Here is a 27724-nt window from a genome sequence, read left to right as displayed (position 1 = left end):
TTTGATATATTCAAAGTGATTTTGATTGAAATAGATTCATTCAAACAGTTTGACCCGAATTAGAGCTAAGTCCAAATTTGATTGGATAGGGTGATTCTAGAGTAAGTAGTACATAAGATTTTGAGTTGGTACAATTAGATTCTGGTTGAATTTGAGTATATTTGACCAACGAAACTAGGGTTCAAACCAATTAAAAGTTAATTATAGTATAATTTTTTTATATTGATATTGTTTAATAATTTCTAAATTGATGGATATATGTGGTAGCACCATTCCTAATGATATGAGTTTAATATAATATGAGGATTTGGATGATTACTATCAATTATAGAAAGATCATGTAGAATAGTAGTAATTGTTTTGGCCTTACCAACTTATACCGAAGTGATTAAGAGATCCTAGCACTTGAAAAGCATGATAATGACATGCATAGATCGATGATCAGAAACGATCCTTCAGCTCTGCATCTTTTGCAAAAGGAGGGATCATCCGTCGAGTCTGCAAGGAAAGGCAGAAACTAACAGTAGTAGGAAGCTTCGACCAGTCAAGTAATTATGATGTGTTATTTATACGGAAAGATTGATCACATATTTGCATCTTGCCTTGACTGCTGACTATAAAAACACACTCACTGGCCAATGGGGCAAGATACAAGATTGGTTTTTCCGTAGAAATAACACATCACAATTATTCGATTGATCAGAGCGCCCTGCTTGGTTTCTTTTTTTCTTTTCTTTTTTTATAATTTTCCTCACAGGCCCAAAGGATGATCTTCCCTTTGCATATGGTGAAAAGCTAAAAGGTCATTTCTGATCCTTGATTTGCTACATGCTATTATCATATCTTTCAACTGTTAGGGCTTTGTTAGCCACTGCTCTTCTGAGGGGTGGATAAAGACCCCCTCAAGGTGACGAGCCCTCTGCTGCTCCATATGCTGGGCTTCACAAAAAAAATCTATCATATTTCATCAGAGTATCGAATAGTAAAAAAATTTCTTTGCCAATTATCTCAGGGACATACCGATCATAAAAGGCTTTTCTAAACTGTTGCCAAGTTATGAGTGACCAAATGCAGTCATGCAGAGCATCTGCTTCCCTAACAGTCAACTCCCAAATCTTGTTCCAAGATATCTTCTGATGCAACTCTTCATTTTCTCTGTTAATTATTGCCTTCCAAATTACACCTTTAAACAATTTAGATTAGGGAAAGGATGATTTGATTGAGTGATATTAGAAAATAAAGAATCCATGTCAAGAATTAGCGAAGGGAGGATGCACAGAACATATCCCATGATTAAAGATTAAAAAAATGTAAATGTTATTTGGCATACGAATAATCTGATTAGAGAATACAATATACATAGATAAAAAGAACCAGAGGACTATTACATCAGAACCTGCACGGATAGAAATGAAATGTATTAGTCGTTGCATGAAAAGATTAACACAATGAGCATTCCTTGCAATTTTAGAGTTGAACTTAAAAGGTAAAACATCTCCTCACTCTCTCATCACTTGGAGAGAAAGGTTTCAGTCATCATCCTTGAACTCCCTGATGAACAGGAATAAGCATGTCAGAAGTCTTTATGCATGCAATTAGCAGAATCTTTAACATATGCATCATGTAGATCGAGAAAGTTGCATTACTATCATTCCTCAAGCACGAATTTTAACTCATTTAGCATTTATAATCGAGAAAACTTAGAATTATTTTTTGCATCTAAATTTTCCAGAAAGACATGCAAGTTTAGAGGAATAGCTCTTCGACAACAGTTAATTCATGATTCCTTATGCTGCAATATGCATCAACCATTAATACTATTTCATTAGAAATGGTAATCTTGTATAGAAACTCTTGAACTGATGATGCACTTAATCACAGTGTCATGTTTCTAAATAATATTGAGACAAACAAATATATCAAGAAAAGACAAAATAATATTGAGAAAAATACTCTCTCTCATTAATGTAGGAATTGTGTTCACAATCATAGGATAACTTATCAAGCCTAAATCACTAATAATAATTGTGCACATCAGACCTTTATAAGTCAACTTAATTTTTTGCACATTTCAGATGTGGAGCTGTGTTACAATTGTAGTCTAACTTTTCTACCAGAATGATCATATGATCATAATTTATATGTTGTGATCAACATGCTAATGTTTTTCTCTGCTACCTAGTATGTAAATTTGATTTGTTTGCTGAAGAAATTCTAAATGTAGCTAAGCATACAACTAAAAGCTCTTCGATGAAACTATCTATGTGTGTCCAACACAAGAAGATACTGTTCCAGCACAGGTCCATGCTGAGACAATCCTGGTGCAGGGCAAGGGAGTGCCAACCGGCACAACCAGCATGTGCAAGCTTAAGTCCAAGTTAATTTTAAGCATCCTAAATCTCTTGGACTAATAAATCATGCCTCATAGTTTTAGCCATGTAGTTTTACATAACTCTCCCATCAAGCAATATAAAATGAGTTTTATCTAGTTTTAACCATTCATTCTGAAGTTCTAATCCATTACTACTTCTTTTCATCGACATTCGTCTCTGTTGGCATGCAAAGGACATGGTATTATACAAGTCCCTATATAAATTTCATGAGGTCTTGGTGCTCTGTTGACAGCATGCTGTTCTTAGTGGAGTCATTTGCATAGTAATAACATAAAGTGACACAAAAAGTCTTAAGAAATTGTTTTTCATCTTTGATTGATTGCAATTTTATTGGATGATTTATTACCTTCGATCAAGATATCGTGGTTGGATTCCAGAGCCTTGGCATGTAGTGCATGTTAATGTACCAACACCTTCACAGTTGATGCACTGTGAGACATCTGTTTCACCACCTCCAAGCACTACAGTGATCTTACCACTTCCTGTGCAAAATCTGCATTGCTCTGAAAAAGCACCAATTCCATTAAATTTCTAATTCACTCGAAAAATAGGAATAAAATACCAACAATTTGGACATTTTGAGAAATTAATAATCTATGTGTGCATCTCTTTATTAAATAAATATGTTGAGTTGTATTGTCAGCTAAACAGTTTTGCCTATGAACATTAATGATAAAATGATTTATTAACACATTTTTCACCATATTCATTGCTGGTGTAAGAGATCAACGCAAGAATAAATATGAACAGCATATGACAGAGAACTTGCTCATGTTAGAGCAGCTGCATTGATCGAACACATTGATTTTTCGAACTTCTGTTTAAGAAGAAAGAAAATTGAAAGTTCACTAGAACATTTTGATCAATGAGTTATCAAACATCAATCCTCAGCTGCCACACATATGACGGACAGACAATCCAGCGATTGAGAAGAGAGAAAACACTGTGATTAAGGAGATTAGTCACCCCAACATCTATATGAAGAGGATGGACGAGTCTCAAGCCCATAAGTGTCTCAGTTTGATGAAACCAATACTTCTATTGCGACAAAACATCTCTTTGGTTATCTATCCTACATCTCCCACTCAGCCCGGTGGGAATGAACTAAACTTATATCGGTACTATCATTAATTGAAGGTAGGTGATCAAGGAAACCATATATTCTACATTGCCTTGGCAAGTTACTATAATCAATATAGAATTTATCTGATGCACTATTAGTTTTGCTTGGATTTCAACATGGGAAGCAAGAATATCCCTTGGTGGAAGTCAATATAAGAACATACTATATTGTATAAAAAACATCAATAATTGAACCAGTTGAAGAAAACCTTTAACAAGTTAGAGATTTACATGTTCTTTTAAGGGGAAAAACTACAGACTTGTAGTGACTATAAGCAATTAAATTGAAGGAACTTTTAGATATCACTTGCTGGCATCATGGAAAGTAATATGCCAGAAACTTGCATTAAATCCTATTATTAGGATCACTTTGCTTTACTAATTAATGCTACTTGGAAAGTATTCATGAATGATGAACCTTTACTAATTGGATGCTAGCCTTCTGCAGAGCCCTCCAAAATCGCAAGTTATACAGGTTCAATCGAGCATTTTATTATCAAACAAAATTCATAATCAGAAGTGTAACTTCCTTAGAGTTGACTATCATTCAATCCCCTAATGCAAGCATGACAAAATTGATTTGACAATCTTCAAATTGTCTCCTGAGCTTAACAAAATTCCCTTCAATTTTTTCATTTTTTTTTCCATATGATTAGCAAAAGCACAAACAGAAAAGGCAACTGATGAAGATTAAATCTAGACACTAAGTCATCTCTACGCATAACTTCATCAATTTCTAAGCTCAGGATATAAGGGCTTACGAGCACCGGATCCCTTACACGGGAAGCAAGGCTGCGAATTCTCCCGCTTAGCCTGCATATGCGACAGAAAAGCTTCAGCACAACAGCATGCCGCCCACTCCACCAGATATCTGTAACGGAACTTACAGCATTGTCGATCTGAGTCTCGTAGAACACGGGGATACCGATGCCGACCGCAACGCTTACGACCCCCACGGAGATGGCGACAAGCTGAAACATAGAAACTGCTGTGTCAAAAGCCACCGGCCATCGTGCAGCCCTAGACGAAGCGGAGGAGGAGAAGAACGCACCGTGTTCTGGTCCAGGTCGAGTGCTCGGACGCGAGGGTACGAGGCGGGCAGGCGACGGCTTACCGGGAGTTTGCTGGAGAGGGAGAGCTTGGGATGGCGAGGAGAGGAGAGGAAGGAGGAGCGGAGGGTGGAAGCAGCGGGCGCCACGGCCATGGAGTCGTCGATGGAGAGCGAAAGGGTTCGGAGACGCAACCGCAGTGGCCTTGGTGGTCGTCTTCGATTTGTGGCCCTCGGCATGGAGAAATGGATTCGAGCCACATGTTTTAGATGAGGATTTGGGCGCGCGCGTTGCATCACTAGAAACGAGGCCGTTAGAGTCAAAATTGGACCGCTTATGATCTAGTCCAAATATGACTGGCTTGATCGTAAACTTGGAGTATTGCACTTCCTGAAGTGACGCGTGGACGTTAATTACCGTGCTCCGTGTGATGACTACTATCCCTACGTTGTATAGGTTTAAATAGACTTGTGGTTTATGAATCCCTTCGGAGATATATATATCTCCTCAAAATTATCACTATATTTTTTTGTAGCGTATGTTCCACTAAACATGTATGATTGATTCCTTGACACATATATACCATATGACTATGAAAAAGGAAAAACATCTTTGATACTTTCTTTGGTACGAACTTTTCTGCTCTTGTTCAGCACATGTAAAGATCTCTTTCTTCGATATTTGAGTCCGAATCAAACTGTGAAGATTTATCAGAGTTGGAAATTAGATGTTACCATATGTTAAATAGTAAGATAAACCCCAAAAAAAACCATTAATATTCTCTACAAATTCTCTGTTTTTACCATTCACAGTACAATTGCTTTGAAAAGAAAAAAGAAAAAGTACAGCCGAACACAATGTCCAACTCATTTATCCTAAAAGTTTCAAAAATAGATGTCAAATTTTCTCACAAAGACAGGGAAAAAAAAAACTGCTTCTATCCGATTGATAAGAGATTAAAATTACATTAAATTGGGAGGGCTGCTGACGATCAAGCGTATGCAGAGATTAATAAAATAAAGCAAAAGACAAATCATGTGGCTACATATTGCTTAATCAGGAAAGCAAACTCTAGCCCTTTTCTAAGCATGGTTCTTAATCTTATTGCACAACTCAGTAATTTCAGATACCTGCACTACTGAGCCTCCAATAGCCAAACTATTGATGGTCCAAAGGTTCAGAAAAGAGAGGAAGCATTGGTGTAGGCAGACAGTAAGCTTTTCTTCTTTTCATCCTATTATATGATAAAGATCATCAGTAAATTTGCCGAATTTACACCTGATCTGTCTACCGAAGCAACTACAGTACTGAAGATAGATTATGACAGCGTTGATACATATACAATTATTCTTACACTGAACAACCTTCCATTCATTAGCAATACATCAATCTCACCAAGACTGTACATATGGGAAATTGGAGTTCAACATGCTTTTACTCTGAAGTTGCTTATCAGCAAGGCTGTTCTTGAAGCTGCAAAATAATTTTTGTATAAACAATAGCTACACCTAGCAGATAATGCCATCAAGTTATTTAACTGCAAAGTTACTCTTGAAACTGCAAAAAAATCGTGCTAAAAATAGTATATACACCAAAAGATCAGTAAGACAGAAGAATCAAGGTTCTGATATGGCAATCGTGCTAGTTTCCGACAACACCACTGGTGTGAAACTGCTAAAAGATAATATGCTGAAGGACACTTGATGGAAGCATTAAGTTTTTCTTTAGACCATTGAAAAAAAATGCGTCACAAATGCGGGGGTATATAGTTTAATAGGAATGAAGGAGAAGTGTCTCATTCTCATTCCTCTAGGACAAGTTGCCAAAGTATATATAAGAGGGAAAACTCAAAATTCCTGTTGCTGCCACCTCTAAACTAAAGCCCGTGCAACATCTTTTATCTCATTGGGTTCTTTAACTGCCAAACGTGAAAGGGACTGGTTGATTCTTGATTTAATATGCATCTCTTTCACTTCAGTCTGTTGGGAGCTTGGGAAGAAAATTGGCCTCGAATGTTAGTCAAGGAACACACACATGTTGAGGCAAATTTGGGTCGGAGTAAAGGGTTTGGTCGTGGGCATGAACCATTGGCCATATATCATGGAGCTATGCAACATTTAGGTTTCTAGGATTGTTTCGATTTACATTCTTTCTTCTTCTTCTCCACTGCTGTAGTTTTTGTTTTTCAAATTTCTATCGCAACAGTGATGAGTCACCATCTCCCTCCCACTATATTATGTTCGCCTCAGAGAGAATGCTTGGTAATGTTCTTGAGGTGGGATGTACTATGATACTTGCAAGAGGGACATGAAGAGATCATCTTCTGGATATATTGGATCCAGTTTTCTAGTATTATTTTCTGTTACACAAGTATATAGTATTAACATAATGTTCTACTTTAGAAATGGCAGCAGCAAGTTACCTATCCTAAATCTTGATGCCTTCTTAATGAGATATTAAAATCAGAAAGCTTTAAGGCTTACCTTCATGCTTCACTTGGCTCTGGGAGTGTAATCAATCGTGAATTTGAATCATACACCAATGCTGTGCCACAGCTGATACATAAAATCAGTGTTATTAATAAAATCAAGTAAATGAGAAAACCTCCTAGTGTCAGACACAAGTTCTGGACAAAACTACAAGTTAAACTCACTTTGAGCATTTGACTGTGTTTGTGGAACCACCACTAGGCACTGATAATAGAGTCCCAAAGAAAGAAACGTTTTCTGTACCACAGTTTGGGCAAGCACCCTATGTATAGAATTATATAGTTTAGTTTCATGATAGAATTGATAATTATTCAAAACTCTTAAAAACTGAAGAGCATAGTGATGATAGATGTACCTTCAAGATGAGAAAATCTTTCACGATGGCATTTGTGATTGCTTGTGATAACACAAATATTAGTGGTAAAGCAGCAAACCACGTAAAGATGAAACCAAAGGGCTCTGGCAACTGCATCATGACAATAAGAAAAAGGACAAAAAGCTGCTAAGACTTTATCTAATGTTTGCTCAAAATAATTGATGGTTTAAGTGAAGATTCTCCAGGATGATTACATGGTGTCCGAGTGACTTATGATTGTGCATGGACCAGTATTATAAATTACTAAAGCCATTTGAGAGCACAGCAGAAAATATATATTTTTTATGATCAATCAAGATGAATAGAAGCTCAAAATTAATAACTCAAGCAATCAAAATCAAATGAAAGATTAATTGTGCCAGTTTTGAGATGATTCAATTAATTTAAATGTTAAAATCCATGTAATTGTTTTGAAGTGATATTGTCTTAAAAATGAGATACACATATAACAACACTATATTTATTTCAAAAAGTCCAAAATAATTATAATTATATGGAATTTAATAAAAAAGACTAGAGGGCCATTATATATATGTGTGTGTGTCCAAACAAAAGATGTTGGGATCAACTAGGGCTCAAGTGCTTGACTAAGAGTGTATAGCAACTTATTGTATAATCATAGTGGTATCATAGACTAGGCCACCTTTTTTCTTTAGCAATTTGTCACCACACACAATGATGATGTGCTCTGGGATAACAGAGAGTCTCCAGTCTCACCATTTTTATATTAGCAGTTCTAAAATCTTTGGACAGAGTTCGCAAGTATGGCATGCTATTTAGATCAGTTCGCAAAATAGACATTAAGTCACATCAGCAGGTTGTCTCCCTAAGCTTGTGTGTAATGTTCCACCAAAAAGACACATCGAAGGCATGGAGGATATTTACCTCTAAAAGATATGTGATTTCAAAGCCTGTCAAATCATCTAAAAAGAAAAACCTGTTTGAACAAAAGCAGACAAGTTAGAAGTACCATTGCAGGCACCTGGTAAGTAAAGTCTTACTACTGGTTCTTGATAATTATAAATTTGTGTCAGGTTTATGTTTGAAACAATGATATATCATGCTGTATTTGTTAAATCTTATACATTTCAGGTTGAAACAACAAAATGCAACATAAATCAGAGGATGAATTTTTCCACAAGCAACACAAGCCAATATTGATTCTGTTCTTTTTACATGTGTTCCTGTTTGAAACACATGCTAAGATATCTTTTCTATTTTTTTCTTCTTTATGATAGTAAGGTATTAAAGATGCCTTAAAATGTCCTAAAACTCTTGCTATCATAACAAAGTTTTGAAAGTGTAGCAATGTCAATTAAAAGTTCAACATCTCTACTCTAACAATCAAGTTAAAGTCAATTGACGGCGATTATCTACAAGTGCATATATGTACTTTTGATGTATGCAAAGATATAAGCTAAAGTTAAACTTAGAAGGATAAATATGAAATAACAAACTTTAAAGGAATTAAATTCAATTTTTGTCTTTAAAGAAATAATTGCAATGCAAAAGTTTGATTAAGTTAAAATAATAAATGCATGAAAGATGACAGAATACAAATTATGACAATCATATAAAAATAATATCTTCAAGCACTTTCGAGATATGGGTACACTCAGTTATTATAAACTGACATACACTATGTGGACAGTTATCACTCACAGTGTAAGAGCAATAACAGCTGCAGGAACATTCAGCAGGAACATCTTGAAGTAGTCAACACTCAAGTCACTATAAACCTGCACGAATAACAAGATATATCCTTCATGAAATTTATTCACTGCTAGTTAACAGTGAAGATCACAAACCACTATAAATCTAGCTGATCTCAACATTTCTGAGCCCAACACCATTTCTCTAGGTTGTCCATTGCATATTGTACAAGAATTTAGATATTAGCAGTAAAAATCTTATTTGTTATCTTCTTATTATATCTTATTTGATAGTTCAATGGAGGACCAAAAGCTGTCTTCCTCAACTATTTGATGGTCCTCGAAAGGCTAGATGCAAGAAAAGAGAATTCTGTAGCAAGGATAAAATTACTTCCACCACTAATTCTCTTTTCCACCAAATTGATTTCAAGGCAGCATATATAACCAATTAACCACAACTACTTTATAAATGCTAACTGCATATGATCATTAAAATTGATGTATTTCAACTTAATAGCAATCATCGATGTCTAAGGTTGTTCTTCTTAATTATAACCCCATTAGAACTCCAGTTTTCCCTTGAATGAAATCATAAGCAAAATAGCTATTCTTTTATATAATTTCTTTAAAAGATGTTGCAGCTACACAATCCTTTATAGAACAAACTACCACCTCTGGTGGATTGTTAATCAACATTGAATGCATGGTTCAGAATCTCACTGTGGCTTTGTATATACCAAGTGGTACTGGCATATGAACCGGTGCTTTTCACCTAGTCTGGTCCAGTTTGTAGGTTACTACTCAATAACTGCAGAAACTAGATGATAAGCCCACACATTGTTCTAGTTCTTTTTCATAATTTGACAGCTATTGCTGTCTTCTTAGCTTTTAATACCTCTCTCTCTCTCGTGCCACTTGCTGCTTGCTGCTGCTCATACCAATCCAGCCAGGTACCAATACCAAAATTTAAACCATGGTTTAATGTATAGGATTCTTAAGATTATGATCTCACCAACATATGTAGAAGAAAAAAGAAGAAAATAAGAAATTAAGATGAAATGAAATTTGTGGGATCCACTTAAGGAGCCATATCAGTGCCACTATTCATTATTGTTTAAAGAAATAACTGAACACTCAACGCTTGCTGTATATCAAGCTTATGATGAAACATGAAAGGACCTGCAACAATCTACACATTCAAAATAAAAGAAACCAGGGAACAAATTGTATTCTATAACAACTAAAAATATACAGGATTTGGTGATTAACAAAACTATTATCTGATTACAAAGGAAAAACTGAATATACCTTTCTGCTACGAAGACTGCATCGTGGACCCTCTTGTACAATATCACTCCCTTCTTTCTATAAGACATGAGAAATTAATTACGAAGTATAAGAAACAAGAGAAGAGGAAGACAAATTTCTGTACAACAAAGATATTTTTTTGTTGTAAAATTCATAGAGTGAATTCAAACATAAAAATATGGTATGCATAACTGCAGTTGACTCGGTCGATATACTAGAGCTCTTTGATTTCTTTGAAATAGCTGTTATCATAACTTTATAAAAAAAATTCAATTCATGATTTTGAATATCAAGGCATACTGACCACAATGACTGTACAATGACAATCCAACAGCATACTAGACCATCTTACATATGTGTCAGTATCAACATATCATTTTCATTGGTGGAACAAAGTGTAGCATACAATATAGCTAGGTAGATACTGATCATGTAAGATTCTGATACAAGTACCACTACTAAAATTAAAATAATCAGTGTCTTCTAAAGTTTTTCTTAAGTTATGACAGCTAGAGTGCACTAACTATGAATGAGAACACATTTAGCGAAGAGTAAAAATGTAAAGAAGTCGAGTGTAGCAATTTTTTTTCCAAAACACAAGCAAAGAGTTCAAACAATTGCATTAGTGAGAGGTTCATGTGTTGGGAAGCCCTTTAATATCTTGATGTTATTTAAAATTTAAAATTTCCATTTGTTAGTTCTATTGCATCTAAAATGGATAGAACATAAGATTATGCAAGTGAACCTTCAATCGCAGCTTCAACTCATCGAATTCAGCATCTGTCATTATGGGGTTTCCAGACACGTAAGCCATCGAAGCTTCCAAAAGCTTCTGTTCATCTGGACCTGTTAACAATCATTAAAGCAAAAGCCACCGCATTCTTCAAGCCGAACAGAGATAACCAGCAACCAAAAGAGTGAAAAGACTTGCAGAACGAGATAGAAGACGAATGACATACTCAGCATGACCACACTGCTTCCTTCCCACATTAGCTCTTCCTTAAGATTATCGAATTCCTCATTTGACATGATCGCCTTCTTATCATAGTAGAATGACTGTGTCCAGGAGAAGGAAAAGGTTACCAAAATAAAACTAGTCGATGCACAACAATTACAGAAGTTGATCGATCGTATGATGATGTGTATAACGATGTAGAAGTACTTGTAGAGCTTGCAGGAATTCTTGTTCAAGCTCTCCTAGTGTCTTCTTGTCTTTCCTGTCTATGCTGCAATACTGTAGGATTTTGCCGTCAACGGTCTCATCATCCTGAACCTGACCTGCAACCAGATCTGAATGTGAGAAATCACGGAACCTATTCATCGACTTATTGTATAAAAAAATCAAGAAATGGTGATATCCACTTCTTTATCCACTCAAGAGCACTAACCTTGCTGGTCGGCTGTCGCCCTAAATCTCAGCGAGAGCCTTTCGAGGCCGCGATTGCAGCGGGACCGAAGCGGGGGCGCGAAGGCACGACGGCCGCGAGCGGAGGAGAGGGGAGGGGAGGGGGAAGGGAGAACAGGGCGGCGAGGGGAGAGGAGCGACGACAGGCAGGCCATCTCGGCTCGAGCGATCTCGGGTGCTTTGTGGGCGATGCGACGATGAGGGCGTCCATCTGGGCGTCGAGGGGATTACCGGGAGAGATAAGGAGTGTGGGGTGGACGCAACCTGTGGAGGACGAGAGGCTCACTGATACCGTATTTGGTTGCGAATCTGCTCTTGTTTTGACGCTCTCTTCCCGCGCACCTCCAACCGTCCATCCTTGTTATCTTTCAATCTCGACCGTCGATATTTTTAATAAAATTATATATCGAAAATTAATTTGATCATATTAAGGTAGGCTAATTATAGATTAGCCCTTTAGCATCTCAGTCTTATGCATATTTAAAAGTTCGGATATATATAATTATAAAAGTAAAATATTTAATCTTATTTTTTCTTATTTTGTTGATTCTACTAATGAAAATACTATACGATACTTCCATCAATGCGAAGATAAATAAAATTAATTATTTTATTTCATAAATATAAGAATCTAAATATAATTTTTGAGGATATAGAAATCGAAATATTAAAGATAACTAATTATAAAAATAATCTATAATTATCCTTATTAAAACTGATATCATAGTAAACTCATCCTCTCAATTTGCTCTTTAGATATGGATATGATGCTGGCGACGAGCATTATGGTGTTCCGTAAAGTTTAGTTCTTACAAATATATTAAGAATATATAGTAAAAAGTTTAAAATATTAAAAATCATAATATCAAAAAATATTATAAATATAAAAAATTTATCCATGTTAAATAACACATGATAAAATTTCGATAGTAATTATAATCACCCAATTCAAAATCAATTTTTCGATGATATATAAGAGATGGTTTATTCAACATGATTGTCATCCCTTACTTTTATATATTTATAAAAGTAAAATATTTAATCATATTTAAAAGTTAGGATATATATCTAAGTGATGGATTAGGACATCCGTTGCCTCTTTTGCAGACATTGATCCAATTTCATCGGAGGAGCCCATCTTTGGCACCTTCTCATTGGCTGATTGAAGCGATCTATTCCTTTAGTAAGATCTTATATATGATTTTTGTATTTATCTGTCTAAATTTGAGTTATATATATATATAAATACAATTAAATATATAATTACGGATATTTAAAAATATTTAATAACTTTAAATTAGCGCTTCCGTTGTTAATATTGACTAATAGTTTTAATTGATTAATTGATACAAATTAACCACATTAATGTGTGTGTGTATATATATGTAAGTTTTTTACTTGTAGAAGGAAATATGTGATAATAAATACAAAATTCGATTAATTTGGAAGGATAATAGCATGAGTGCGTGACCTCTCGTTTTCTGAGGTGGGTCCCGTACAACTCACACACAGTCGTCTCGTCTCCCTCGTTCTTGTGACCCTCTCGGATTTCTTGCTTCTTTTCTTCTTCTTCTTCTCCGTCACTCTCTCTTTGCTTGGGTCGATTTGTAACCTCCGATTCCGTTCGGTTTCTTCTTAGCGCGGGATCGGATGCGCCAGTAGTGCTGAATGGAATCCTTTCTCGTTTGAGAGGCAGCTTTCTTGCGACCGGGATCAGTGTTGCAGGAGAAGAGAGGAGCGGAAAGAGGGCCGGAGGCGACATGGGGCTGATCTCTGGTTTGGTCATGGGGGCGCTGGTGGGGATTGCGTTGATGGCCGGTTGGAGTCGCATGATGAGACGCCGCAGCACTAAACGCATCCTTAAGGTGCGAGATTTCTTTTATTTTTGACATTTACTTTTCTTGGTCGGTTCTTGTTTGCCCATTTTATTGACCTAAAGTTTGCATGGGAAGTTGCCATACTACTGTTGGGATGCTTGATTTGCGCGATGTTCTGATCAGGCTCTTTCGGATCTAGTTTAGATGGTTGCCAATTGAACTAAGATTGACACTGGAATTAGGGCTTGCAGGTTGACTAGGATTATAACTTGGAACTTTTTTGACTGAACGAGTGTGCGTTTGACCTGAATTGTTTTCTGGCAACAATCCAACTGTACATAAGTCAAATGAAATTGAAGGTTACGATTTTTTATTATGATCTTTTGGTTGTGACTCTTTGCAGCTTATTTCTGTAAATTCCATGCAATTCAAGTGTGGTATAATTTAGAATGAAAGGAGCTTAGAAATGGTTTAATAGCACCCTAACAATAACATCGAACTTTTATTTTGATTGCAATTTCTGGTTAAATTTGTTTTTTGTTTAACACAAATAAAGTTTTATTACTGACCATACCCTAATTTGACAAAATCCTCTTGATCAAACATTCTATTTCTTCACCTAGTTCTTTGGGTCACTTAGATGCCACAACTTGGTTATGGAAAGCAGCCTAACTTTTACCCCTGGTTTGCACCCATAGGTGTCTATGTTATGTCTCCATCTGGGTATGAATATTTGATATATTGGTATAGATTTATATTTGCGCTCATAGGTGTGTCTATGTTATGTCTACATTGGAATATGACTATATGGTATCTTGATATAGATTTGTATACATATTGTAGCTCTGTATCGGTGTTATGATCGTTTACATAAAGACCATTATGCTTCTTAACATAAAATAGTCTAGGAATTGAAAAGGTTGGGTATATGCTGTTTCTTACATTTCCTTCTCTTCAGGCTGCTGATATAAAGCTTCTAGGGTCTTTGAGCAGAGATGATCTGAAGAAACTTTGTGGTGACAATTATCCTGAATGGGTTTCATTCCCTTTATACGAACAGGTTAGTGCAATGTGATCCTCACTCTGTATTTCGCTGATTTTTTTATGTGGCATGGATAGTTTTAGTCATTTTAGGTATCTAAGGATAGGTTTGTAATAGTATTCTGAAATAGTCAAGCAATCTATTCATAAAAGGTTTGAATGGTCTCTGGAATATATAATGTTTGCAGATTATAAGGGTAAAACAGATGAAATTGAAAACTAGAGTATACATGGGATGCTAAATTACAACAACAGTGAGAAGTAGCTCACAGAATAAGTATAGACAAAAGAATTTTTTTTTGTAATTTTGATCGTAAAGGATGGATTTAACTTTTTGATGCCACAATATAATTAGATAGATTGATACTTTAAATTCTCTTGACACGGGCTAACTCAAAACAATGGCTGTTATATGTACACGTTGTATCTCATTCATCAGCTTGAAGGGAGGTTGGACTATTTGATACAGTAGGCATGAATTTTTTTTAAAAAAATTATCTGTATCAAAAGAAGATGCCAGTGAATTCTCCCTTCTGAAAACTAGAATTTGTGTAAAGAATTGACCGACCTTTGAGGATTTTGGCATTCCTTGCATCTGTCTTTGCCACATCAGGATTGTCTGCTTTTCTATTCCTATATCCTTTTCTTCCTCCCCTATTTTTCACTTGTTATTTTTCTTCTTACTTGCAATTATTTCATTATTTGAATAAAATAAACTGGTATTTCTAGCCTTGCCTTGAAAAGGGGGTTACTTATTGCAGAAAAGAGTCCTTGTAAAGTATGTGTATTTTCTCACACATCATCCCATTGTACATATTATCTGGTTTGTTTTTTCTCGTTTATTGACTTTGATAATGACTTTTTCTTGTTTATGGCTCCTACAGGTGAAATGGCTAAACAAGATGTTGGCTAAACTGTGGCCTTTTATTGCAGATGTAAGCTAAGCTACATTTCCTAGTTATTATTGTACCTCTGTTGTAAGCTCTGAATTCATCAACCTATTTTGCTTTCTATTTATGAGAGGTTATTTGGAGGTTAGCAACCTCCATTCTCATTCTTTCTATATGCACTTATTATCTAATTATTTACTTTTTTTTCTGAGGGCTGAAACAAGAAAATTTTGTATGTGAAATCGAAACTTGCTCTCTGTATGTTGGCACTTGTATATGTATATGCCTGATGACTATTGACTTAAAATCCGGGAATTTGGAAACATGGAAATAGATATGAAAGAGAAACACATTAATGAGTTCATGTCCATATTATAGTGCCAGTTAAATTGTTGTGTGAGCAAATAAATTTTTAAATGGTATTGCCAAGGGAGTATATGTTCACAAAGAAACAAATATAAGTGCATAGAACCAACCACAAACATGCAGTATTTAAACTCTTACAGCTTTCATTCTTTAACTTCATTATATTGTTATCCTTGGTGCTAAACAAGGTTCAAAATTTTGGAGTTAATGTGAACTTAGTCTAATTGCTCTTTAGGTGTGGATCAGTTTATGATAGGTTTGAGGCAGTTTCTTCATGCCAGTAAGCTATAAGTGATGCGGTCTTTGCACATTTATCCTTATTTTTGAGCCAATAGTAAGTTAAATTGATCTAACAATTCTGCTTGCAAGCTAACTTTGTAAATTTTATATGGTCTTAGGCAGCAACAATGGTAATCAAGGATACAGTCGAACCATTACTGGATGACTATCGACCACCAGGAATATCTTCGCTAAAGTTCAGCAAGCTATCACTTGGAAATGTGCCACCAAAAATTGAAGGTTCGTATAGGAAGCAGTACCGAGTATGCAGTCCTTGACTGGTGTAACTTCAACGAATTGTGTCTGTGATTGTTCACTGATATAACTTTGCTGGTGCTTAATAGGTTAAAATGATCTTATTGCATTGTGTCTTTGTCTGATTACTCAAAATATGATGTTCATATTGTTATTTTTGTTGACTTCTGCAATGAAATATTATATATTGTTTATGTTTTGGCAAACCGTTAAGATTCTTCTCTTCACAAAGAAGTGATATGAAATAATGTCATAGGTTAAAAATGGTTTTATGCATGCTTGAAAGGGTATATATGACTGTTTTCTAGGCTTCAAGAGCACATGTTGAAAATTGCAACCCTTGCAGGAGTGTAGCAATCTGTCCATTTAAGCTTGGTTCCTAGCATACGTATGGCTATTGCTAATACATTAATTCAGCTTTAGTAGAATGCTCTTATCTTAAATTACTATCTCCCACTGGCTTATAATGTTTGTGATTTATGCTTCTTGTTTTAGTTTTTTCTTATGGAAGATCCGAGATTTATGGGATATGCTTTTACTGTTTTTAAGCTTCTTGGTTCAGCTAACTAGCTACAGAGTCAGTGTCTTTTGCCTATCTGCCTCTTCTTGGTGCAGGAAATCAGTATCTTTTGCCTGTTTGTTACTTCTTGGTTTGCATTTAGTGACATCAATTATAATGTTGTTGTTTCATTGAATTAGTTCGGAGTTCTAGAATATGTATTCTCTTTTTTTCTCACATGTAACTACTGTGATGTTTTCTGTTTTAATTATGAATGAGAAAACTATGATTCTGTCATGACTATAGTTTTTATAGAATAGCTGGTTTGCCTATCATATTTTACGGTGTATTTGATGTATTTATATTTTCCAAAGGCATCCGAGTTCAAAGCCTCAAGAAAGGACAAATTATAATGGATATTGATTTCCGATGGGGTGGAGATCTGAGCATAATTCTTGCAGTTGAAGCACTTGTTGCTTCCCTGCCTATTCAGGTTAGTTTGTTTGGTTGTAATATAGAAGCAAAAACCTAGAATTGTATTATGTTTTGGTTTTATTGAATTTCCATTACTTGATATTCATGTGTTCTAGTAGAAATTGTGTTGTGCTTGATTGACAGTTTGGTGCAGATGAGATTTACATTCTACTTAATTTTTATGGTTGTAGTTGAAGGATCTTCAGGTCTTTACTGTAATACGTGTCATTTTTCAACTTTCTGAAGAGATACCCTGCATTTCTGCTGTTGTTGTAGCACTTCTTGCTGAGGTATGTTTAGAATTATTGGCTTTTAGTTATTCAAATTTTTACTGATATCGACTTATATGTTTTCCCTTATTTTTTTATAAACTTCTTATGAATGAAGAAAACCAAGTTTTTATGAAAGTTTGGTATATGCTCAATTGCTCAAAGCTTTTAATATGCATCAATCGATAAGGGATACATTCACATATAATGTGAGTATCAAACAAAATTTTCTTTTAAATTCTTCAGTTCATTGTGATTTCATTAGTTGATTAGAATGAGTTAAGCAAAGAGGAGACAGAATTTTTTGTATGGTAAATCTTGTTCTGTGCAAAGGAGTCATAATACCAATTCACTGCTGTAATTTGAAATTTTGAAATTTAATCATTAACTATGGAATCAAACTATACCATCTTGAAGCCACTAAAATGCCATTCAATTTCTACTTTTGCTTATCTGCTATTCAGATGAATCATTAATACATCTATTGATTGTTGATGTCATAGCTTAAAGTCGCATAGTTTTTCCCAATACATGCTGTGACATACCAAGAAAAGCTGTGCAATCATGATGTTTTGAATCAGCTATAGTTTTTGGCCACTTTTAAATGATCTTTGTTATCTTTGTAGGTTGCAAAACATTTTTAGTACCTCCAGTGCTAGTATCTATGTAAACATTGAAAAAGTTGCAGACAGTGACTATACTATTTATTAGCATTTAGACGATGTCCCATTTCAGAAATCCATGTTACTTTATTGAAATGGTCATTTGTCCCCCTAAATTTCATTCTTAAACTTAAAATTTACATCAGGAATGCTAATACTGTTAATGCTGATTGTGTAATTAAAGATATTCCACTGCATGAGGCTCCTACTGACCTGTGGCCTAGGGAAGTTCAATATATGTTGTCAGGGCTGATCTTATACGATGAAGAAATTAGTGTAGAAGTAGGTTCAATGCGTGATGTTAGAGTTGGTCTTACACAAGAAAGAAATTGGTAGATTATTGATGTTAGGTAGATGACTGGACATATGCAAAAGATATTCGGCTATAATAGGTGGTCATTGTTACAAAAGGATCGTCATATTTTAAGCCCTTTCTCATCGTATATGACTAACTAATGTTTCAGAATAACTTATATGCTCAACTAGCAGGTTTCGATCTTTGTCTCTGGCATCTGCAATAAGTTTACATAAATTTTCAATTGTTTGTCTGGAAACTTTTCTGGAAAGCAATGATGCTTCGAGCTTTTTGGCCTTCAATACCTACAACAACTACAATCTTTTCCTTTCAGCCAAAGCCCAGAATAGATTATACATTGAAGGCTGTGGGAGGGAGTCTTACTGCTATTCCGGGGCTTTCAGACATGATTGATGTAAGTTTAAACTGATCATAGCTGTAAAAGTTTCATTTGCAAGTTTGTGTTCAATGACTATCTAAATTACTTTGAACCTTGTTATGTAGGATACTGTGAACTCAATAGTTTCCGACATGCTTGAATGGCCCCACAGAATTGTTGTTCCACTCGGTGGTGTAGATGTCAATACTAGGTAACTATTTATGTTCTTCCTACTTTAATCATGCTATTTCAGTTTGAATACAGTGAATGGTTTATATGTTTCAAACATCATTTAAGCTGATCTTACAAAGTTTTTCTTACCATCTTCAAATGTCTTCTGTCTTTCAGAGTATATTATTTCCTTTGGAGGGACTATTTAGGCCTTTAGGGTTATTTGGTTGCTATGAACTCAAGAGACTGGAATTACTATGATATTAAATGATTTTTGGGGTACATTTTAAAGCTTATTTCATGCTACCTTCCAGGCTTTTATCAAGATTCTTCTTTGGAGGCACACAACTAATCGGATTTTGTTAAACTGAACTTTCAACAATTGCTTGTCGAATTTTCTTTTGTAAATTCAGTTTAATATATGAATGTTCTATCTATGGTATTATCAGTCAAATTTATTATCTTGTGAAATTTATTAAAGATTGAAACAATTGTGTTGCTGGAATTTTGGTTTGCTAATTGTATCAATATCTATAAAGTTTGAGTACGAGAGTTACTGTCTATCGACCATCTATAACATGTATTTATAGAATGATGAATCAAGTATATAATTTGGTATTTTGCTTTAAAAGTTTTATTTTATTTTTTCATTTTGCTAACATTTACTAGCTAAGCTAAATCACTAATCATATCACGTGTGGCGGTATTATTGACTCTTTAACCTCTACTTAGGCAAATATTACTCCTTGAAGTGATTCTTTTTAAATTCTCATCCTTTAGACCCTTTATACCTAAGGGATCTCCACATGGTTGCTTGTTTTTTTTTTATAAGACAACCTACACATGAATGGCACATTTTCTAAGTTTGTACAGAGAACTGGGCTATCCTTTTGTTTTGCTATGTTTTTACCTCTTTTAACATTTTATGCTTATTAAGCTCCCTGTTGGAATGATCTTGTAATTTGCTTGCTCTGTTGTGCAGTGAACTAGAGCTTAAACCACAGGGAAAGCTCACAGTGACCGTAGTGAAAGCAAATAATCTAAAGAATCTGGAATTAGTTGGAAAATCTGATCCATATGTGGTTTTATATGTCCGCCCCATGTTCAAGGTTAAAACAAAGGTTGTTGATGACAATCTTAGTCCTGTATGGAATGAAACTGTTGAACTGATTGCTGAAGACAAGGAAACACAATCTATTATCTTTGAGGTACATTGTTGAATCTCTCGTTTCTTTAATTTTAAGATTTTAGCTCATTGCAAAGTACAGAAGAGAGCATTTGATACAGATGCACATCTGAGCTCCAATTCCTCAAGGAGGTGAAAAGGAGAAATGGACATGTTTAGTAGAAAAAATAATAATTTCTGGTAGATAGTATAGAATACATTATGCAGCAATTTGTGACAACATGAATAACAGAAGATGTGTTCAAAAGCGTCAATAAAGAAAAGGTTCACTTTTAATGTTCACATTGTAAGTCGCCCTTATTGTGGAAATTTGAATGCTACTTAATATTCAAAACCTATGGTCAAAAGTTCCAAATCATCCAGTTTATGGATATGTACCTACTACATGGATAAATATCCTATCACAGATTGTAGGGTTGGATGCTGTATTGAGGTGATGATAATCTTTCTTCTGTTTTAGCTATTATATGTCATCATTTTATAGCAGAAGTCTTTCATTTTTTTTAATGGTCAAGAAAATTTTGGAGATTTTTTTGAATAAGCCTTCATAATTGATTCTTTTTGGAGATCGTTTTCCTTTTCCTTTTCTTTTTGTTCTAAACATGAATGATTTGATTAATAATGTGTTTCAATTTTTTTAAAATATGTCAAAGTGGTTTTGCATAGTAATGAATGTTGTTGTTTTGTTAATATGATCTATAATAGAAAAATATATAAATAAAATTTGAAAGTAAATCCTTACTATTTATTTGGACTTTTGAACCCATGACTGATGCATCTTGAATATATTAAAATTAGATTTTTTTTTTCCTATAGGGCAAAACAGTTTAATTTTGACTTAAAAGAAACAACTAAAATGATATACATTTTGAAGTATCCAACATGTCCTTTGGTGTTCTGTGGAATGTTTTTGTAAACTCGGCTTATTGCTTCACATTGGCATTCATCCCACTTGACAATTTCATGATATCTTTCTAATCCTCAAATGCATTTATCATTAGAATTATCCACTAGTGTGAGACAGTTTGTTACCTCTCATCTCTGGCTTTAATCTTATTGTTGTCCTACCCTCTGTTGCAGTATGTATAATTGTATTTGAAAAGGAAAAGGATCAGTTTCTTGGTTGATTTGTGTGGTAGCTGCATTATTTTTACACTGAAAATTACTTAGCATTAGTGGACCTCAGTTTTTTCAATATAAAATGACTCTTTGAATTGATATGACTCAGTTGACAACCATGGATTAATCTTGGTGCTGCTAGTTCAAATGTAATATTTTTGGCTCAGTTTGGGTTGTAGGTCAATCCTCCCCATCCTGACCTGCTGCCCAAGATGTGATGTACCAACTACCAACATCCTTAGCCCCAAGCCACTAGTTCTGGTTAGGATGTGATGGTCAAGTTCTGGAACAGCCAAATCAAGTTACAACTGTACAATCATCAATCTTAGAAAAGTCAAAGCGAACAAGAGTAATTAATCTTCCATAATGCCTATAAATGGACCTTATCGGCTTTTCCAATTTGCTTTAATTTAGCTATTCTTGATAATCCTTCATGAGTCAGCACTTTCTTGTACTAAAAGAAACACTTTCCTCTTTGTAGTAGAAACCAATTTAGATTAATGGTTACTGGATCATTTTACAGGTTTATGATGAAGACAAAATTCAGCAGGATAAGAAAATGGGCATTGCAAAGTTATCTTTGAATGAATTGGAACCTGAAATCTCAAAGGAAATTGAGCTAAGTTTGCTTGCATCACTAGATACACTAAAGGTTAAGGATAAGAAGGACAGAGGGTCCCTTACAATAAAGGTCAGTGAATTTTTAGATGCTTTTCCATTTGTTGCTCTCTTCAATTATGACAATCAATGTCATGATATTATATTCTTCATATCATAAGCGTTTGTTACCATGTAAGAAAAGAGATTTTAGTATTATGTGTTGTCCAGGAAACTTCAGGCTAAACAAGTCCAATTGAAGAATGAATTTATGAATTGTATGTCGTTATGCAATGGCTTTTGGGATTCAGGATTTTCATTTCATGGGAGGGAGTATGCTGATGCCTTTTTGGCATGCACACGGTGGTGGTTGGTATGATTCTGTGCTGCACTTGTTGATGCAATTCATGCTGTGCCTGTGGGCATGCCCTTGTGCACATACGCCGAAATTTAGCTGAAGCATATGTTGGCACCTCCATCATGGTTAAGTGTGGTGTGCATGGACAACTTGGTGACATGATATATTTCAACCATGCCACCACAATTTTTGCTTCCATAACATGAACGCAGTACGGTACACGGGGAGAACAGCATAGTTTAGTGTTTGTATATTGCTTATGTTGGGTGAGCATATTAGTATCATTTATATCCGTCAGTTGCAGGATTATGACATTCAGGTAAAAGAGTTGGGTCTTTATGGTGAACCTCAAATAGGTTGGTTGGATCAAAGGATGAGAATTTTACTGGACTGCATTTTTTGCTTCCATAACATGCATTTTTCAACTCTTCTTTTCGAACAAATTATAACCTAACCATACTGTTCTATATCCCTTGTAGGTCAAAAAGAAATTACAAAAAAGAACTTTACAATTTTATTAAAATCTGAAACAAACAGTTATAATTATATCATGTGCAGAATTTTGTGCCATCTGTAGTATTACTGGTTTGTTTTAATATCTTCCTTTGTCTGATCAGACATACTATGTTCATTAGTCTTTTGAAGAAAAAAATAATTATGCTACATAAAGCATTCTAATAATCTCCTTGTACTTGTTTGTGACCCTGGGTCATCTGTGATGATGTTTCTGATGATCCTCAGGTACTATACCATCCATTCACCGAAGAGGAACAGCAAGCAGCACTGGAAGCAGAGAAGAGGATTTTGGAGGAGAGGAGGAAGATGAAGGAAGCTGGGCTTATTGGGAGCACAATGGACGCGCTTGGTGGGGCGGCCTCCTTGGTTGGCTCAGGGGTCGGGTTGGTCGGTACAGGCCTTGGAGCAGGTGTGGGCTTGGTCGGCACGGGCATTGGAGCAGGCGTCGGTCTAGTTGGATCAGGGCTCGGCGCTGGTGTTGGGTTGGTAGGAAGTGGCCTTGGTGCTGTTGGCGGTGGTCTGAGCAAAGCTGGGAAGTTCATGGGTAAAAGTGTGACAAGCCAGTTCAGTAGCTCGAAGAAGAACGGTAGCAGCTCTCCCGTCGTGCCAGGTGACGGAAATGCAAGCTAGCCTGAGCAGCTGTAAGCTTAAATAGCTCATAGTGTGCATTTGCATGGTTTGCATCATCGCATATAATTAATTGTTCGAGCTTGTGAGAGTGTTAAGTATGTCATCTACTTCAGTTTGTTACGTCTATCCTTGAGATGGAACTCATAAGAAGAATGTATCATTGTGTGCTCTGTGGTGCCATTCCATGAGAATGTTACACCACAGAAAAGACCAGAATCAGACCATGTTAAAGTGTCTTGATATCATTGAAAAAGAGCAGGTAATTATTGTGTGCTCTGTGGTGCCATTCCATGAGAATGTTACTCCACAGAAAAGACCAGAATCAGACCATGTTAAAGTGTCTTGATATCATTGAAAAAGAGCAGGTAATTATTGTGTGCTACATATTTGCCAATAGTTTACTATTTCTGGAGTTGTACTAGTTCTTTTTCAGAATAATTTACTATTTATAGAGTTGTATTACTTTTATTACTAATGTTACTCTCATATGTAGGTCATGAGAAACCAAATAAGTTCAAGCGATGCTGCCTCACTAAATGGATGAGGGTTTCTTAAGGTACGAATCCTGCTCTATATTATATATCACTCGATGTAGGATTTCATGCCAAATCATTAATTTGCGTGGTATAAAGAGTTTTTCCTCACCATAAATGATACTATCCTAAAAGATTATACTGAAGCTAGAGCCCAATAATTAGATTGGGTCAACCCTAATTCTTAGTAGACCCCATATTTGTTGGATAGGCCCACAGTTTTTGAGTCCTCGTGAATCACGAGACTTCACCTGGAAATCTTGACCTTCTAACTGCACATACAATATCTTAATCACCTGACTGCCTTCTCTTAAAACATAATGCTTGCGCATGCGGAACTTGTTATCATATATAATTAGAGAAAGAGGGAGGGTTTTCTAACAGATATTATATATAGTGGTTCAAATGCTTTGTGTCGAACGAAGAGGTGGGAATTTGGATAGGAAGAGGCTGTTCAACCACCACCAAATGGTACCGAGCGTCTTGTTTTAGTCGTTCATATTTATCTAAATGTGAGTTCAATCCCACATGCCACAAACAGGGTAATATATAAAATAGACGACGATTGCCCCACCTACATGAGGATTTCAATAATGTTGTAGTGACCGTCCTTTTGTGTCTTCAATGATGTTGCGTTTGTGTATCCATCTTAAAATTATTGCTGCTTGCCTTGGTGTGATAGTTGGGAAATTGCACTGCATCATATCATGTATACTTTGATTGATCGACAACAATAATTCACTTCTTCCCTTGTATTTTAAATGTATACGAGGGGGTACAATTAAAATAACAATATTTGACTAGGAAAACCAATCCGATAGTTTTGGAACTGATCCTACAAGTTCACCGCAGGCTGAGGTTTTAGTGCGCACTGTTACCTGCAAATATTTAGGAAAAGGAAAGGTTTCACACTACATGCTATAAGTCTCCTTCCAGCTGTGTGAACGTTCCATCTCATCATCACAAGTAGCTGTATCACACTTTATTGTTCCCGATGGTTGCCCCTAAAATTACCACACCAAGTTTGTGTCAGCCCCACAAATGCTCAGCCGGTGAGTCCCACATGGACCCCACACATCGGTTTCGTGATGCGTCTTCATTGAGTAGACGACAAGCAAACGATTATAATTGACTCAAACATTTTCCATGTCAAATGAGACTTTTTAATTATTGTTCCGTGAAATCTTTTTATCACAAAATATCAATTAATGAAAAATACGAATGTGTTCGTAGTCAAATTACTGAATTAATTAATAGAACCATTTGGTTGGTATGATAGGACTGTTCTGAAACCCAATTTGGTACAAACTGTATTAAAACAGCAGTCAACATAGAAAGGTTTTACGAAAGCAATTTGATCCAAATTGAAAGAGCGATGGAAATGTCCAATCATCGTCCTCTATCAATTACCATTGAACATTGAGCTTTGGCACCTAACATTCCTAATTTGATACCTTTGGAACATGATCTACGACACCAGCAGTCAATTACTCCTGTAACAATCAATCTGAATCCAAAGTCCAAAAGATTTGAGCTGGTGTTGCAGCCACAAGCAGGTCATCACCCTCCATGATCTTAGATCACACTGTAATCTAATAGCACTTGCAGGCCATCATCTTCTTGTACTAGTAGCAGTAGCATTAAGAAAGCAAGTTAAGGAGACCAAAGAGAGCCTTTTGAGAGAGAGAGAGAGAGAGAGAGATCACCGTCGGCGTCGTCACCCATGGTTGCAGTCTTCAACAAAGAGTTGCTGGGATGGTATCTGGTGACCCTCAAGCTCAACGAGACCGTGCAGGCCAACCTTCCCAGATCGCAGCCCAGCACCCCCGGCACGCCGTCCAGGCCTCCGCCGCTTCTCCTCACACGGGGTGAGCCCATCCAGGAGGAGGATGAGGCCGCCACCGCGGACGCCGCTCCGCCGGAATCGGAGTGGGTGATCTCCATCCGGGAGAAGCTGAAGCAGGCCTGGAACGACGAGGCGGGCGTGCCGTGGGCGAGGTACTCCATCTACCGCGTGCCCAAGTCGCTGCGCGAGGGGGACGAGAAGGCGTACGTGCCCCAGGTGGTGTCCATCGGCCCCTACCACCACGGCAAGCGCAGGCTGCGCGACATGGAGCGGCACAAGTGGCGCGCCCTCCACCGCATGCTCCGCCGCACCGGCGGTGACGTCCGGGTGTACCTCGACGCCGTGGGCGCCCTCGAGGAGCGCGCCCGCGCCTGCTACGAGGGCCCCGTCGCCTTCAACGACAACGAGTTCGTGGAGATGATGGTCCTCGATGGCACCTTCGTCCTCGAGCTCTTCCGGGGGGTGGGCGCCGCCGGGAAGGGGTTCAAGGAGCTGGGCTACGCCCGCAACGATCCCGTGTTCGCCATGCGCGGCACGATGCACGGCATCCAGCGCGACATGATCATGCTCGAGAACCAGATCCCCCTCTTCGTCCTCGACCGCCTCCTCGGTCTCCAGATCGGCCAGCCGGAGCAGCACGGCCTCGTCGCCCGCCTAGCCATCTGCTTCTTCGACCCCCTCATGCCCACCGACGAGCCCCTTCGCAAGAACCACCGCGCCATGTCCGAGTCTTCTTCCACCACCCGCGCCGACGCCTTCGACCCGCTCACCGAGACCGGCCTCCACTGCCTCGACGTGTTCCGGCGCAGCCTCCTCCGCATCGGCCCCAAGCCCACGCCCGGCCTCTGGATCAAGCGCTGGTCGAACGCTCGCCGCGTGGCCGACCGCCGCCGGCTGCAGCTGATCCACTGCGTCACGGAGCTGCGGGAGGCCGGCATCAAGTTCCGCCACCGCAGGACGGACCGCTTCTGGGACATCGAGTTCAAGGACGGGGTGCTCAAGATCCCCCGCTTGCTGATCCACGACGGCACCAAGTCTCTCTTCCTCAACCTCATCGCCTTCGAGCAGTGCCACTCCGACTGCACCAAGGACATCACCTCCTACGTCATCTTCATGGACAACCTGATCAACTCGGAGGAGGACGTCAGCTACCTCCACTACCGCGGCATCATCGAGCACTGGCTGGGAAACGACGGCGAGGTCGCCGACCTCTTCAACAAGCTCTGCCTGGAAGTGGTCTTCGACTTCGACGACAGCTACTTGTCGGGATTGTCGGAGAGGGTGAACAAGTACTACAACCACCGGTGGAACACCTGGGGGGCAAGCTTGAAGCACAGGTACTTCGGCAATCCCTGGGCTATCATCTCCTTGGTGGCCGCCGTCGTCCTGCTGGTGTTGACCTGTGCGCAGACCTTCTACTCTGTCTACGCCTATTACTGGCCGCCTCAATGAGGCCGCAGCAGAGTCGCAGATCGACTCAATTTGCAGCAGTCATTCCCATCATCTTTCTCGGTTCGCAAGTGATCGTTTTTACTGTGTTTAAGATTGTCGAGTGAAGGAGAAGGAACAATAGCACATCTTTTTTTATGTATCTCATTCCTGAGAACATGGCATTACTCTGTTCATCTGACAATTGTCAGGAAACAGAGGGAGTGGTCAGTGCATTTCGAATACAGAATATGTTTGATTGGACATCTTGGTCGTTTGAGGCTGCACCTTTGGTACATTCTCTTTGGCCTTCATCACGA

General features: G+C 37.3%; 4 protein-coding genes across 5 annotated transcripts; 2 read left to right on the top strand and 2 right to left on the bottom strand.

Annotated features, from left to right (window-relative positions):
* Window positions 1-1272: 1272 nt before the first annotated feature.
* LOC135631932 (protein SPA, chloroplastic-like) lies at window positions 1273-4818 on the bottom strand. 2 transcript variants are annotated; one of them, XM_065140089.1, is made up of 6 exons: window positions 4567-4818; window positions 4403-4486; window positions 4277-4328; window positions 2740-2896; window positions 1504-1551; window positions 1273-1396 (listed from the first exon to the last, which is right to left on the bottom strand). In XM_065140089.1, exons 1-5 carry the CDS (start codon window positions 4801-4803, stop codon window positions 1530-1532), a joined length of 552 nt encoding a protein of 183 aa, XP_064996161.1. In that variant the 5' UTR covers window positions 4804-4818; the 3' UTR covers window positions 1273-1396; window positions 1504-1529. The 2 variants fall into 2 exon arrangements, with proteins under 2 accessions (XP_064996161.1, XP_064996160.1); XM_065140088.1 differs by having other exon boundaries at window positions 1273-1551.
* Window positions 4819-5766: 948 nt separating this feature from the next.
* On the bottom strand, window positions 5767-12016 carry LOC135631931 (PGR5-like protein 1A, chloroplastic). Its single transcript, XM_065140087.1, has 11 exons — window positions 11778-12016; window positions 11552-11667; window positions 11349-11445; window positions 11135-11235; window positions 10390-10446; window positions 9092-9168; window positions 8315-8366; window positions 7409-7519; window positions 7218-7315; window positions 7048-7119; window positions 5767-6037 (listed from the first exon to the last, which is right to left on the bottom strand). Exons 1-10 carry the CDS (start codon window positions 11947-11949, stop codon window positions 7050-7052), a joined length of 951 nt encoding a protein of 316 aa, XP_064996159.1. The 5' UTR covers window positions 11950-12016; the 3' UTR covers window positions 5767-6037; window positions 7048-7049.
* A 1278-nt stretch (window positions 12017-13294) lies between these two features.
* On the top strand, window positions 13295-23871 carry LOC135631996 (calcium-dependent lipid-binding protein-like). The gene is made up of 11 exons (XM_065140223.1): window positions 13295-13659; window positions 14570-14671; window positions 15537-15587; window positions 16307-16427; window positions 17316-17434; window positions 17607-17705; window positions 18976-19056; window positions 19146-19231; window positions 20174-20399; window positions 22020-22187; window positions 23193-23871. Exons 1-11 carry the CDS (start codon window positions 13555-13557, stop codon window positions 23595-23597), a joined length of 1563 nt encoding a protein of 520 aa, XP_064996295.1. The 5' UTR covers window positions 13295-13554; the 3' UTR covers window positions 23598-23871.
* A 1547-nt stretch (window positions 23872-25418) lies between these two features.
* On the top strand, window positions 25419-27668 carry LOC103975742 (UPF0481 protein At3g47200-like). Its single transcript, XM_009390802.3, has one exon. The coding sequence runs from the start codon at window positions 25854-25856 to the stop codon at window positions 27426-27428; it is 1575 nt and encodes a 524-aa protein (XP_009389077.2). The 5' UTR covers window positions 25419-25853; the 3' UTR covers window positions 27429-27668.
* The last annotated feature ends 56 nt before the right edge of the window (window positions 27669-27724 follow it).

This window comes from Musa acuminata, chromosome BXJ3-2, assembly GCF_036884655.1.
Source record: "Musa acuminata AAA Group cultivar baxijiao chromosome BXJ3-2, Cavendish_Baxijiao_AAA, whole genome shotgun sequence".
NCBI classification, from domain to species: Eukaryota; Viridiplantae; Streptophyta; class Magnoliopsida; order Zingiberales; family Musaceae; genus Musa; species Musa acuminata.
The sequence above is the reverse complement of the archived record's forward strand: the minus strand, read 5'-3'. Positions and strand labels throughout refer to the sequence as shown.